The 13,453-nt window shown below is 48.7% G+C and overlaps 1 protein-coding gene across 5 annotated transcripts; it reads left to right on the top strand.

The window, feature by feature from the left end:
• The first annotated feature begins 1,169 nt into the window (after positions 1 to 1,169).
• SHOX2 (short stature homeobox 2) lies at positions 1,170 to 11,671 on the top strand. Of its 5 annotated transcripts, none has more exons than XR_005722306.1 (6): positions 1,170 to 1,644; positions 4,533 to 4,741; positions 7,115 to 7,172; positions 7,485 to 7,573; positions 9,412 to 10,771; positions 10,839 to 11,671. XR_005722306.1 is itself a non-coding variant. In XM_040247590.1 (6 exons), the coding sequence occupies exons 1-6, from the start codon at positions 1,299 to 1,301 to the stop codon at positions 9,667 to 9,669; spliced, it is 1,077 nt and encodes a 358-aa protein (XP_040103524.1). In that variant the 5' UTR covers positions 1,182 to 1,298; the 3' UTR covers positions 9,670 to 11,671. The 5 variants fall into 5 exon arrangements, 3 of the variants coding, with proteins under 3 accessions (XP_040103512.1, XP_040103500.1, XP_040103524.1); XR_005722305.1 differs by having other exon boundaries at positions 9,376 to 10,771; XM_040247590.1 differs by adding an exon at positions 2,286 to 2,366 and having other exon boundaries at positions 1,182 to 1,644; positions 9,376 to 11,671.
• The last annotated feature ends 1,782 nt before the right edge of the window (positions 11,672 to 13,453 follow it).

Below are 13,453 nucleotides of genomic sequence, written 5' to 3'. Positions count from 1 at the left end.
GAAAATGTGTTAAAACAACCAGCCAGTTCGAGCGAGTTTTGTCAGTAGAGTCGGCATGGTCTCCGGGACGCGAATAATGGGGTGACTCACAAACTCCCTGGGGCGGGGAGCTTGGTGAAGACCCAGGCTCAGCTCTGGCCGCGGGCCGGGAAGCTCCTAAAAAGGAGCTGCGCGGGCCTGAGAAATTGTAAAGGACCCTGACTCGGCAGGGTTGTGAAGCCAGGATGCCAGGCTACAAGGTTTCGGGTCGGCGTTGGGGAGAGCAGGCATGTACGACTCGGGTACAGGGTCAGGATAAGAAAATGGGGTCCCGGGGTCCTGAGGCAGGGCAGGGCTGCCGGACAGCAATGCGGAGCCGAGCAGTTGCGCTGCACCCTGACCCCTGGCGAGGACGCAGGGTCGTATGCCGGGTCAGGACACCCTACTGACTCCTGGAGCAGCGCACTTGTCAGTTTCCTCTTGGCCACGCCCCGGCGGAGTAAGTCCAGCTCCCCAGTGTTTAAGTAAGTCGTGACACCAACGCAAAAATCCACGCCTAATTAAATTAATTAGGGATTCTTGTCAATCCTGAATTAATGGCCAAGAGCGCAGGCGGCCAAGGTATCCGAAAAGCCGGACGGCCTGGGACTGCCTCTTCTTCCCACTCCCTCTGGTCCCCCTTCTCTGTGCTCATACTACAGCTCCAGCCATCCTGGACTCCAGCCTTAATCAATCTCAATCTCTTTCTTTCTTTCTCTCTCTCTCCCCCTCTTCTCCCTCTCTCCCTATCAACCCCACCACCTCCCAACCCCCACTCCCCCACCCCCAGGTAGTGGCGCGGGAGCTTCCCGGGAAGGGGCTCCCTCCGAGTTGCGAGGGGAGGTAATTTACTCAGAACAAGGGGCCGCCTTTGCGAAGTATAAATAGTGAGACTTCAAGCGCTGCGTCGCTATCAGATCTGAACTCTCCGCAGGAAGAATTGTCAAAGATCTTAACACTGAACAAGCGCGCTCAGGCAGGGAAGCATCGGTTCCCATTTCCCTCCGGCGGCCCCCGCCCCTTCCCTCTTCCTCTTCTTCCTCCTCCACCTCCTCCTCTTCTTACTTCTTTTTCTCCTTCTCCTTCTCCTCCTCTTTCTTCTTTCTTCTCTTCTTTTTCTTCTTCTTCCCCCCTCCCCCTCCCCCTTCTCCCCCACCCCCTGCCCCATTGATGTGTTATTATTGGGGGGGCTGGAGCAGTAAAAAAAGAAGAAGGAAAAAAAAGAGCGGGGCTGCTCGGCTGGGAGAGGTTGAGCGCGGGGCTGACGGGCATCTCTGGCGATGGAAGAACTTACGGCGTTCGTCTCGAAGTCTTTTGACCAGAAAGTGAAGGAGAAGAAGGAGGCTATCACGTACCGGGAGGTGCTGGAGAGCGGGCCGCTGCGCGGGGCCAAGGAGCCGAGCGGCTGCTCGGAGCCGGGCCGCGACGACCGCAGCAGCCCGGCAGTCCGGGCGGCCGGCGGAGGCGGCGGCGGCGGAGGAGGCGGAGGAGGCGGAGGCGGAGGAGGTGGAGGCGGAGGAGGAGCAGGCGGAGGAGCTGGAGGAGGAGGGCGCTCTCCCGTCCGGGAGCTGGACATGGGCGCCGCCGAGAGAAGCAGGGAGCCGGGCAGCCCGCGGCTCACCGAGGGTAACGGCCCGACTCCCGGCCGCGGTTCCCCTTCCCGCCTTCCCGACTCCTCTCGGGCGGGAGAGGATCCCCAGGCCCGACGGGGGAGGAATAGGGGGGCGGACGCGGAGAGGGCCCTTGGACCCCAGCTTTGGAAGCCAGAGTGAGGACGGAGGGGTGGGAGTCCGGTGGTGTGCACGGTCGTGGGTGGGGTCCGTGTGTGTGTGTGTGTGTGTGTGTGTGGAGGAGGGGGAGCGTGTGGGGTTTGCGCGCGCCTTTCTCGGATGCTCCCGCTACTCCCATTCCACCCAAATGCATTTTCACCAACCGGAGGATGGGCCCCGCCGGACGGCCGGCAGGCGAGTGGGGAAGTTCTGGGGACCAGGCTGCCGAAGCGGATGCTGGCCGTCACGGGGCCAAGCGGCGGGATTACAGTTAGCATGTAGCACCGAGTTTGCGGGAGTCCCTTTCCTAGGCCCGAGGGGAGAAAAAAGACAGAGGGAGAAAGGGGAAAGAGATACGGAGACGGAGGTTGATTGGGATTTCACCCTGGAGTCGCCCCGGGTTTCGCGGCTGCCTCTAAGAACCACTCCAACTCTGTGAAGACTCTGGATCCCTGAATCTTAGGGACCAAAACGTCCCATTTTCTTAGAGCTATGAAGGTAGAATGAGGCCAAGGCAGGCTGAGGTTCAGGCTGTGCGCTGTTTTCTTTCGGGAGATGCGTTAGGCTCCTTTTTTGTTCGTTTGTTTTCCGATATTTACTGCGGGGCATCATCCAGTATTCTGGTTTTGTGGTGGGATAATCCTTTGGTGCTAGCAAAGTGTTTGGAAAAGGCTTTTTCTAAATGGTGGAGCATCCTGTACCAATTCAAAGGAGTTCAACAATAAAATTAATTTGGCACTTGGTGCCTGCAGTAACTGGTGAGCTGCCATATTTTTCCAATTAAGAAAATATGTGACATGCGTAGAATCACATATTTAAGCAAGCAATTAAGTTGTTTATAACAAAGTCTGTTCTTGTTTAGGCCAATAAGTGGAAATTTGGGGGCGAAATTGAGATTATTTTAAGTCTATTAATCAACTGGAAATGTGGACATCTTTCTCTTTGAAGCCCTCAAAGTTTGAGGGGCTTCCCCTGTGAGCATGAAATAAAGCCGTCTCACCGCTTTGGCAGAATCTGAAGGGTGTGTTTTCATATTTAAATTTCATTACAATATAAATGGAAATATTTTCCTATTAACTTGACTTGAGTTTGTGCTATAATATTATCTATTGCTTCCTGGAGGAAGGACACATGTCCGCAAAACGAACTCTTGAGAAATAGACATGTGGGAAACGCTTAACTAGAATGCCAACCCGGGCTGAGTTCTAGTGGTCTTCTCCCAGACAGGGTACCAAGTAAACATGGAAAGTGGTGGCATAACTGTCAGGCAGTCCAGTGCAGCCTCCCTGGCCTGAGTCCCAAGCTCCAGGCCCTGGGTACACCAGCAGGCCGGACCGCGAATTTAGAGTCAACCCAGGGCAAATGAAGTCTTGGGATTCTTGGTTTCCATACTCAGGGCAAATATTAATTTCTCTGCAGCCTGGCTCTTATAGAAATGATTTTTAACACTCATGCTGATAAGGATTCTGGGCTAGGGAGAACTGCAAACAGACTCGATTATTCTAAACTCAGCTTTGGCACCTTAAAAACCCAAGTCTTCGACTCAGGCCCAGAGGATGAAGGTTCAGAGGGCCGCTTACGTTGATACCAACTCCCCTGATCAGTGCCCCTTGATCTGTATATATATATAGCCACATCCTTCTGGTGTCCCTGTATGCTCACACTTCCGAAGCTCCTGTTTTTAAAGGGAGAAGGAAGGGCAGGAAAGTGACAATGGATATATGCGAACCTAGAGCAGAAAAATGCATATTTTATTAAACATCCAAGCTTCTGGATGCCTGAAAAGCCTTTGCGCAACCAATAGAAACCGCAGATCGCGAATGTTCCGCTTGAACCTGTTGATCTCTGTGGGTTTAAGCGGTTAGGGTCGAGTCCGCCTTTCCAATGGGGAGGGAGAAGGAGTGAACAGAGGCAGCGGTCTGTTTCGCGGGCCTCCCGAAGCTGGTTTTCTGCCTCTCTTCTGTTCGGGTGTGGGCAGCGAGCCCTCCAGGCCGCCAACATGGCGTGGGCGCCTCTGCTCTGGAGACTGGGATTCAGCAGCGGGGACAGGGACTGCCTGGCTGTCCAGGGGCCGTCCGCGGTATTTGGCTCGAGCCCTGGGTCTGTACACAGCGCCCAGGGAAGTGGCTCCCAGCGCAGTGCAGCACAGGGGTCTTGTCCTCCCGCTGTGACCCAGCAGCCCAATTGTTCCCAAATTAGACCAGCAAGTTTGAGAGAAGACGGGAGAGCCGGCGGCAGCCAGCGCTGGCTGAGAAGGGGTCCGCACTCCGGGAATGGCCGGTGTCAGAGCCCAGTCCGTGGCCTCGCCGCCCTCTTCTGCCGGGATCGCGTTCTGTGACTCACGGGGTGCGGCGCTTTTGATTTCTGTGCGTGTGTGGGAGAGAGTGAACGCAAGAGAGAGGGTGAGTGGAACTGGTTTGTGTTCGCGGGGGAGGGCAGGGGACTGTGGGGGTGAACAGTGAGAAGGTGAACTGGGGCCGCAGTTGTGAAAGGGATTGGGTAGGTGAATGCCCACCTTGCCCGTGGCAGCCACCTCAGTTGATCTTTTCCCATCTACGGGATCTTCTTCCTCTCAGTGGGGTGAGGGCCTGGACAGGAACTCCGGGAGGGGGCAGAAACCGCCATCCTCCTGGAGACAAATCTGCTCATGGTATTTGCTGTGTTGTTTTTTGTCTCTGTGTGTGTGTGTTGCTGTGTGTGCGCGGGGACATATGCGTATGGCCCTGTTCGTGGTACCCCCTCCAGTGTCCCCAGAGCTGAAGGATCGCAAAGAGGATGCGAAGGGGATGGAGGACGAAGGCCAGACCAAAATCAAGCAGAGGCGAAGTCGGACCAATTTCACCCTGGAACAACTCAACGAGCTGGAAAGGCTTTTTGATGAGACTCACTACCCGGACGCCTTTATGCGTGAAGAACTGAGCCAACGGCTGGGGCTGTCCGAGGCCCGAGTGCAGGTATCCGGCTGTGAGGTCGCAGGGAGCGGAGGAGGGGGAATGCCTGGGGTTGGACAGTCGCTTGAGGTACACACGATGAGTGTGCGGGTTCAAGTGTCTGGAGTGAAGTGAGAAGGGAAGAAAAGTCTTTGCTAGAGGTCTTATTTTCCAAAGTAGATCTTAGTCCTAAAGCCTTCCCGGGCTCCCCTTCACCCCATACCAACATATGTTCCCAGCAGAAAAAAGCTTTGCTGGGCTTGCTCCCAGGGTTTCTATAAACCACACCCCCCTCGCCTCACAATGCCTTTAATGTGGTTTAATCCTAATGGGCCTACTTTTATAAGCCTTAAAAAAAATCCCACAGAAAACGTTTTATCTTCTGGATGCTTTAAAAGTTACAACGAACATTTTGTTCACCCGAGTTGGGTTTCCTTGAGGGTCTGCTCTGGGATCTAGGTTTGCCAGGCGGATATGCCAATTAGGTTTATAGATGTACAGACTATAAAGAAAATTAGCAACTGTTAAGTGCAGAATTTTACAGTCTGCCTTTAGCAGTCGATCTCAAACTGTGTGTGAAATAGCGGAGAAAATAAATGCATTTGGTCACTCTTTCTTTGTTCTCTCACTTAACCAGGGAAGCAAATCTGAATCAGAAACTTGATTTTAAAACAACCAACATATCTTAATATTGACATTTCCAAAGTCTGATCCCAGCAAGTGCCACACTCAGTGAAGTTAGTATTGGAGCAGATTTTCGTTACTGGTTGTGGGGGTGAATTTAATGGCAAAAGTAGGCTTTGGGAGTACTTAAGGGAAAAAAATTATATACATACATGCATACATATCCTTTTAGTTTTATGGAAAACGAATTTAAATGTTTCAGGTTTTATTTCCACTCAAATAATAAAATAGGAGAAAATGATGGTCATTATTTGTTTGAACACATGGAGCAGTTTTAGGCCTGAACATCTGCAGCTGTTACAAAGTATCACTGTAACAGATACTCCCTAGGTCTCTGGGCGCAGAGACCACCATCTGCAGCGAACTATGCAATTCTTATGGGGCTTCCCCGCATCTTGTAATAGGATCAGGACAAAAACAGAGCAGTCCCCTTAAAGGGGAAAAGTAATAATAGGCTGCCTTGGTCATCACAGCATCAACAGCAGAGCCTTCCTTTTTAAGTCTGTCCTACTTTGCTCAGTGTACTGAGATCTCTAGGGACTTAGAAACCCCTTAAAGACATGATGATAATTATTACAGTTGTGAGCATTAGTATATCAGTTCCAACTCTTCTAGGGGAAAAAAAGAGGCAAGAAGCCTCAGGCCATGTGAGGTACACAAAGAATGCCACCCTGGCATGAAATCTACCCTTCTATTACACTAAATGGCAGGGGAATTTTTGAAGATTTACATTGACTGTGACACTTGCTTTCAAAAACAAGGAAAGAACTCTGAAGCAGTATTTTGCTTTCATGTTTTTAAACATTAACTTGTGAATCAGTCAATATGCTGTATTATTGGAACATAATGCTGTGTTATTGGAGTATAAAAGCAAGCTTTGTTTGAATTTCTTAAAATCTGCCATACTGCTTCTAAATGTTGGCAAGTTTACCTAAGAAGGTAGTATCTGGGAGAAGATATTATCCAGAATTACATGATTCACACCCCAGTCCCATTCCACAGAATGCTCTTTTTTCTTGTAATAAATGAACTTTATTGCTGGTATTTATTTTTCTCATGTTTTTATTTAAATTTTGATCTACCTTCTGGATACTGTAACTGCACTCAGCAACTTTTTCTATAGAAGCAAATTAGATTATCATGATAATGGCATAATTATTCTGCTACCAGGTTACACTTTGCTGAGCGAGGAAGAGAGAAATTCTAAACTTCTTTGTAGTGAGGCTTTTATAACACTAATTACCTCTTCCCCCACTCTTATCTCCCCACCCCCAAGGAAAAAAAAAAACAAAACAGAGTCACTATTTGCTTTGGTGTTTGGTTTTTCTTGAAGATGAAGCTAATTAATATTACAGGCTCTTAATGAGCACATTTTTCTCAGGTCTTACTGGGCAAACATCTAAACCCATTATCACTTTAGTATCAGGTATCAGGGCGAGTTTCAGGCCTGGGGGACTCTAATTCTGGAAACATGAAAACAGAACTTGAGTAATTTATCAAGAAACAATGTATCTTGCAAAAGTATAGGAAATTATTTTTGTCATTCATTTATGTTTTTAACTTTGGAAGTTAAGATTGTTGTATATAATTCAAAGATTGCTTGCTGTATCTTCCATTACTTGCCTAAAACACTACTCTTTCATCATACTCCTGTAAGTTAAAAAAAAATTTTGAGTCATATCACCTAAATTTTTTTTTTTCCTCCAATTTTAGGTTTGGTTTCAAAATCGAAGAGCTAAATGTAGAAAGCAAGAAAATCAACTTCATAAAGGTATGCTTCTCAGACAAAGAACATTTGATACTCTAAATAAAAAGTATTACGGAATACAGTTATTATGAAGCCAAAAAAATCCTTCTCAAAGATAACTGTGGTCCTTATTTAAAAATCTACCCTGAAGGCAGTTAATGAGAGTCCTAAAATTTGGGAGTAAATTACATTGATTTTAATTCTGGCAACAGTTTAGGAAGATACCAGTCCAGTTCCAAAGGAAATAGTTCTATCTTGGTACCATTTGAAACCTCGGGAAAAAGTGCCAAACGTGTTAACCTCACTTTATTTTGTTTTGTTCCCCATTTTTCACAGGCGTCCTCATAGGGGCTGCCAGCCAATTTGAAGCTTGTAGAGTAGCACCCTACGTCAATGTAGGTGCTTTAAGGATGCCATTTCAGCAGGCAAGTACAACCCAGTTTTAACCTGTTTTTAACTGTAAAAAGACCTGGATATTTGCTTGAACTGTTGAACATCCCCTTTCTCTGGGCTCTAATATGGGTGTACAGTTATAGAATCAATTTTCAGATGATATAGTGGACACACTCCCATTTAAAAACCTATACAGTAATGGTACCCCACTCCAGTACTCCTGCCTGGAAAATCCCATGGATGGAGGAGCCTGGTAGGCTGCAGTCCATGGGGTCGCTGAGGGTTGGACACGACTGAGTGACTTCACTTTCACTTTTCACTTTCATGCATTGGAGAAGGAAATGGCAATCCACTCCAGTGTTCTTGCCTGGAGAATCCCAGGGACGGGGGAGTCTGGTGGGCTGCTGTCTATGGGGTCACACAGAGTCGGACACGACTGAAGTGATTTAGCAGCAGCACAGTGTCAGAGGCCTATATGCTTAGTCCTTTCTGTCCTCATGGGAAACCTACAATGCCTGAGGGCAGCAACTGGTCTTTTAAAAATGCACTAAAGATTGCACTTGGGGAAAGGAAGGGAAAAGCCTTTTGATTAAGATTCTGTCAGATCCAATACAAAGGTTAGTCCTAAGGTATTTCTGAGGCAACTCTGTAAATATTTTTTGAGGTATTTTCTACCTCTTAGTCACATTAAATATCTCTGACCAAAGAAAATAAATAAATAAAATACCACCCATTAAGACTTGATTTTTTTTTTTTAAGCTGCAAACCTTCATCTATAGTAGAGAGGAAAACATTGGTCTTCCCAGGGACACCTTGCCAATGCAAACCCTTTCTTAGCCATAAAGAAACCTTTAAGACTACATTTTAAAAGTACAGCCTGCAGCAATAATTAATCCTAGGATATCCCAGGGCTCTGAACTCCCCCATTCTCCAAGCCTAAGGGTGCAACCCATTCCCAGCCAGTATCAGACATTCCCCACCCTTGGCCAGGGCCCTTGCTAGATAGGACTATGAAGTCATGAATTAACTCTCAGTTGCCAGTCCCTGGTCAGAAAAGTGTGACCTAAGTCACACTGAGTCACACCTGAGTGTGCCCTGTATATTGAGCATTAGTGTTAGGGAGGTCTTAGCTCTCTTGGCACCACTGGATTCTAGTATCCTGATGCTAGGCATCTGAAGCAGGAGAGAATGACTGGAGAGAGAGCGGGATCATAAGAGAAGACCTTTACTACTCAGAAGGTGATCTCTGAGTCTGCAGCATCAGTACCATCTGGGAGATTGTTAGAAAGCAAGATTCTCTGACCTGACCTAGACCTTCTGAATCAGAATCTACATTTTAACAAGATCCCAATGTAATTCTAATAGTAGTAAAGTTTAGGAGTACTAACAAGTGTGCCAGTTGTGATGAAGATGCAGTAACTTCTCTAAGTGACATTTTTAAAGTTTTGTAGTTTGCAATAAGCAAAAGTAGTTTACTAGTGAGTTAAGAGGCGTATGGCAGCACCAAGAGAGGAGGGTAAGGACACTCACCCCATCATCTGTCCAGTATACATTGTTGTTTTGAGGGGAGTGATGTAGTAGCACAATAGCATTGTTGCCCTCTGACCAGCCCAGCTCCTAAGGGAGCTCACAATCACCGCAGATGGGAGTCACTGGGACTCAGGGGGATAAGCCACTCTGAGTGAAATGCAGAATACTCAGGGGCAGTGGAGTATCCCAGATTGAGTAACAAACTGAGGTCAGCTAAACGTCCCTTTCCCCGCCCCTGCCCCAGCCTTCCCCGAGCTAAGCTGGACGCCGTTAATGCTCTGTTTCTATTCTGTTGTCACCCTAGGATAGTCATTGCAACGTGACGCCCTTGTCCTTTCAGGTTCAGGCGCAGCTGCAGCTGGACAGCGCCGTGGCGCACGCGCACCACCACCTGCACCCGCACCTGGCCGCGCACGCGCCCTACATGATGTTCCCGGCGCCGCCCTTCGGACTGCCGCTCGCCACGCTGGCCGCAGACTCAGCATCTGCCGCCTCTGTCGTGGCTGCAGCTGCCGCCGCCAAGACTACCAGCAAGAACTCCAGCATCGCGGATCTCAGACTGAAAGCCAAAAAGCACGCGGCCGCCCTGGGTCTGTGACGGCAGCGCCAGGGTCGCGCCTGCAGCACGGCGCGCAGCCTGCATGCCCTCCGAGCCCCGCTGCTTCTCTGTTACCTGCCCCGGACCTCGGAATCCGAGCCTCTTTCTGCCCCGCCGATGGCCCCTTGCCCCCTTCTACATCCCGGACTCGGAGGGCAGCACCCGCGATCCCAAGAAGGGCACCAGCTTCGTGGCTCCTGACCATTCACCTGTCTAGGGGCCTAGAATTTGGCTTTGTAGGGATGGGTTTGGGAAGTCTGAAGAGTGCTGGGACAGTGAAGTGTGGCTCACGGTAAAACTGCAACGATGGACTTTTGCGTAGAAATAAAAATGTTGTTAGTAAAAAATGAGGGGGAAACTGTAGAAAAGACAAACCAGAGAGAAAAAGAGAAAGGGAACTTATTGCTATTCAGCAAAAGCTGAAATCGGAGAACCAAGGAATAAAAAAGAAAAAAATTTTAAAGTATTTTGTACATTAAAAAATATGGAAAAATAACCGGGACAAATCTCGAGATAATTGGGGCGGGAGTTACCAACTTAAAGTGTATTTTTCTGTTGTTGTTGTTGTTGTTTTTTAATGGGCTAAGAAGGCAAAACAGAAGGAAGAGGTATACTTATTTAAAGAATTAAGATGAAAAAAAAGTACGCAGCTGGGAAGTTCACAGGTTTTGAAACTGACCTTTTTCTGCGAAGTTCGCTTTAATACAAGAAATTTGATAAGAGAGGCGGGCCTCCTTTTACGTTGAATCAGATGCTTTGAGTTAAACACCACCACGTATGGAAGAGCAAGAAGAGGGAAGACAGTATAAAAACGAGAAGATAAAAAAAGTGATATTAATACAAAAATGATAACCACAGACAATGATTTCTCTGAGAAATTGTTATGGCAGAACTGTCCAGACTGCTGACAGTAAAGTCTGGCTTGCATGTTACTTGTATTCCATTGACGGTGTCTCCCCCCACCCTCCCGCTTTACTTACATGCACTTAACTGCATTTTCATTTTCGGTATGAAAAACAATACCCAAAGCATCTGAAAATTGATATATATTTCTATCTATTTTTTTGTCCCATCTTTAATCCTGGGGGGACAAAAGAAAAGAGTTTGAAGAGCAAAAAAGTTACATTCTTATTGTCCCAATCTTTAATCCTGGGGGGACAAAAGAAAAGAGTTTGAAGAGCAAAAAAGTTACATTCTTATTGTCCCAAGACGACAGAGGCAAGTAGAAAATGTAGGGAAAAAGAAAAGAGAAATGATTAACGTACAGCACCTCACGTGGTGCCTGATACACAGTGGGCGGTCAGTGTTAGTCCCCCTCTCTCCTTATTCTTGTATTCCCTCTTGCAGATTTCCTGAAGTCCTATTTGAGGACCGTGCTTTATTTCCCCCTCTCAGTCCCATCACACTCACTTTAAACAACACCCAGCTAGATACAGGCACTAAGTTTGTGTAAAATATGTTGATACACAGGAGCAAAGTTTATTTTGGCTATAATGTGTGAACTAATGGTTGACTTTCAACATTTGCATTTTATCTCACAAAGGTGTATATTCAAATAATTTTTTTGTTTGTCTCAATTCATGTAGCTATTTAAACTGGGGTACCCTGGACTGAGCAATCTGTATCCCAATTCTTTAAAAAGTCTCCTTTGTTTTTTTTTTAATCCCTTTTAATTTACGAGAAAGAGGAAAAGCTCTTTTAGCTGAACTTTGGTATGCGGTTGAGCTTTGTAACTATTTGTTCTCCATGAAAACAAAATTATTTATATTTGCCATATTTTTTCTAGTGTATTAAGTTATTTTAAACAAAAGAAGATGCTGTTATTTCATGACGTGTTGTCGGTACAAAATGTTTTGGTCTCACTTCTGTTAAACCTTTTAAATAAGTGCCAAGTTATTAATTGAAGACACTTTGCGATCAATTGAATGAAAATAGTATTGTTTCATTTGATGGGGTTCGCGTCATCTTTACTCCTGTTGCTATTAAACTATCCAGGATAGTCGTTCCTTCTTCCTTTTTGATGAATATGTATCTCTCTCGACTATACCAGCTTGGAAAAGAGCTTGCCTCTGCTCTCTACGTGCGGCAATCAAGGGGCGGTGAGAATGATGACTCTCGTGGCTCTCTGTAGCGCTGAGCGAAAATCCCCCTCTCCTGCCCCATTTTACCCATCCAATGAAGAAAACGGATTGATTTTACACTAAATCAATAAAGGAACAGATACTATGTAAAATAACATAGAATAGAATAATCTCCTTCCCTAAAACGGACTCTTGTTGTTCATTTTGCTGCACTTTCACCCTTGAAGTTCATTTAAGGAACATTTTGGGAAGGAAGGAAAGCGTGGTCACGCGGTGCAAAATCCACCTGGGTTAATTGTTACAAAACACTCAGTCCCAGGTCGCCGACCCTCCCCCTGAGTCGGTGGCGGTCTGGAAGTAGGATAAGAGCCGCGAAGCGGGGCGGGGAGGGCGGGTCCCACTCCTCCCGCTTCAGTTTACCTCTTTGACCCAAATAGAATCTTCGTTCGTTAAATTTATGAAAAGGTAGCAGCTAGGATCGTATTTAGGAAAAGCCGGGTTCTAGCCGTTTGTAGGGTACCAAGGAGCCCTCATCCGTATCCTCTCCCAGAAGAACTCTCACCTACTTAAGCCCGGAGGCGCTGCCTATTTGGAGGTAGATGGGGACCGTGAAGACTCGGGACAGGACCTTCTCTTCCCTTCTCACTCGGGCTCTTGGGATAAGGGACACCCTTCGACACAATTGAGGGTTTCCCGTGTGTCCCCTGGGGCCTCCCCTTGGGGGTGGAGGACGCATAGAGGAGGTCTTTCCTGCGACAAAGCCCCGCGTCCTCGAGTGGTGCTCCTGCCGCCCGCACCCAGCCCTCTCCCGGGTTGAGCTCGCATTCAAAGCTGTTACTCTGCGTAGACGTGGGTGATAAATGTTTATCTTTTAGCCTTCAAAGACCACTGAACATGACTTGGGCCGTATTCAGCGCTCAGGCCTTGCGGGTCTTCTACTTGACAAGCGTCCCTAGTTTTCATAATAAACATCTGCTTGGGGGCGGGGTGAGCTTTGAAGGTGCCGCGCCGCCCGCCTGGGCTGGTGGCCTCCGGCGAGCTCCCGTCGGCTCCGGAGTCCAGGGTCCAAACGGGCACGCTCCACACTCCAACCCTAATCCAGCCACCGACGCGGGCTCGGACGCTTCCCGAGGCACCCCGAGGGAGGTCGGAGGTCACGGGAGAAGTTGGGGCCAGAGGTTGGCGGTCCCGTCTGGGGCCTGGCCGATCCCTACAGCTGAGCTCTGGGAGCCTGAGGTCAAAGGAGGCGCTGCGTCCGGGCCCCGGACCAGCGAAGGAGCGCGGCAGCGGGGCCTAAGTCGGCTGGAACGTTTCGGGCCGCCGGCGCCGGGTGGGCTGGGTGCCGAGCCCGCGGGACTGGGTCCTCGAGGGAGCGCGGCTGGCCGAGGAGCCAGCGGACGCAGCCCCGGTGGGCTAGAAAAAGCAAGGTCAAAGTTTCTCTGCCCCGTCGGCGCTGCCCGAGCCGGGCCCGGCCTGTGGGACCTTTGTCAGCGGCGCCGGCGGCGTCCTCCCGCTCCTCCAGCGTCCGCTCTCCCGAGACTCAGCGGGTACCGAGGCCATCTTTCCTTTGCCGTCGGGGTGGGTCCCTCGGGGATCCAGCTTCTCACGGGGGCTCGCGCAGAGCCCGCTTTGCGGAGCGCCGCGGCCCAAACGAGTGTGAACCCCGAGTTCCCAACCCCGTGTTTCCAGGCCACTCTGAGAAG

The sequence above is a fragment of the Oryx dammah genome, unplaced genomic scaffold, assembly GCF_014754425.2.
Source record: "Oryx dammah isolate SB20612 unplaced genomic scaffold, SCBI_Odam_1.1 HiC_scaffold_2, whole genome shotgun sequence".
Classification (NCBI taxonomy): Eukaryota; Metazoa; Chordata; class Mammalia; order Artiodactyla; family Bovidae; genus Oryx; species Oryx dammah.
Note: the sequence above shows the minus strand (reverse complement) of the source record. Positions and strands in the feature narration are given on the sequence as shown.

What these genes read in the sequence shown, in the direction of transcription:
- SHOX2 (XM_040247590.1), top strand. Translation starts at nt 1,299, where the DNA reads ATGGAAGAACTTACGGCGTTCGTCTCGAAGTCTTTTGACCAGAAAGTG. An exon ending in TGTCCGAGGCCCGAGTGCAG is followed by an intron (nt 4,742 to 7,114) that starts GTATCCGGCTGT and finishes CTCCAATTTTAG; the next exon opens with GTTTGGTTTCAAAATCGAAG. An exon ending in AGAAAATCAACTTCATAAAG is followed by an intron (nt 7,173 to 7,484) that starts GTATGCTTCTCA and finishes CATTTTTCACAG; the next exon opens with GCGTCCTCATAGGGGCTGCC.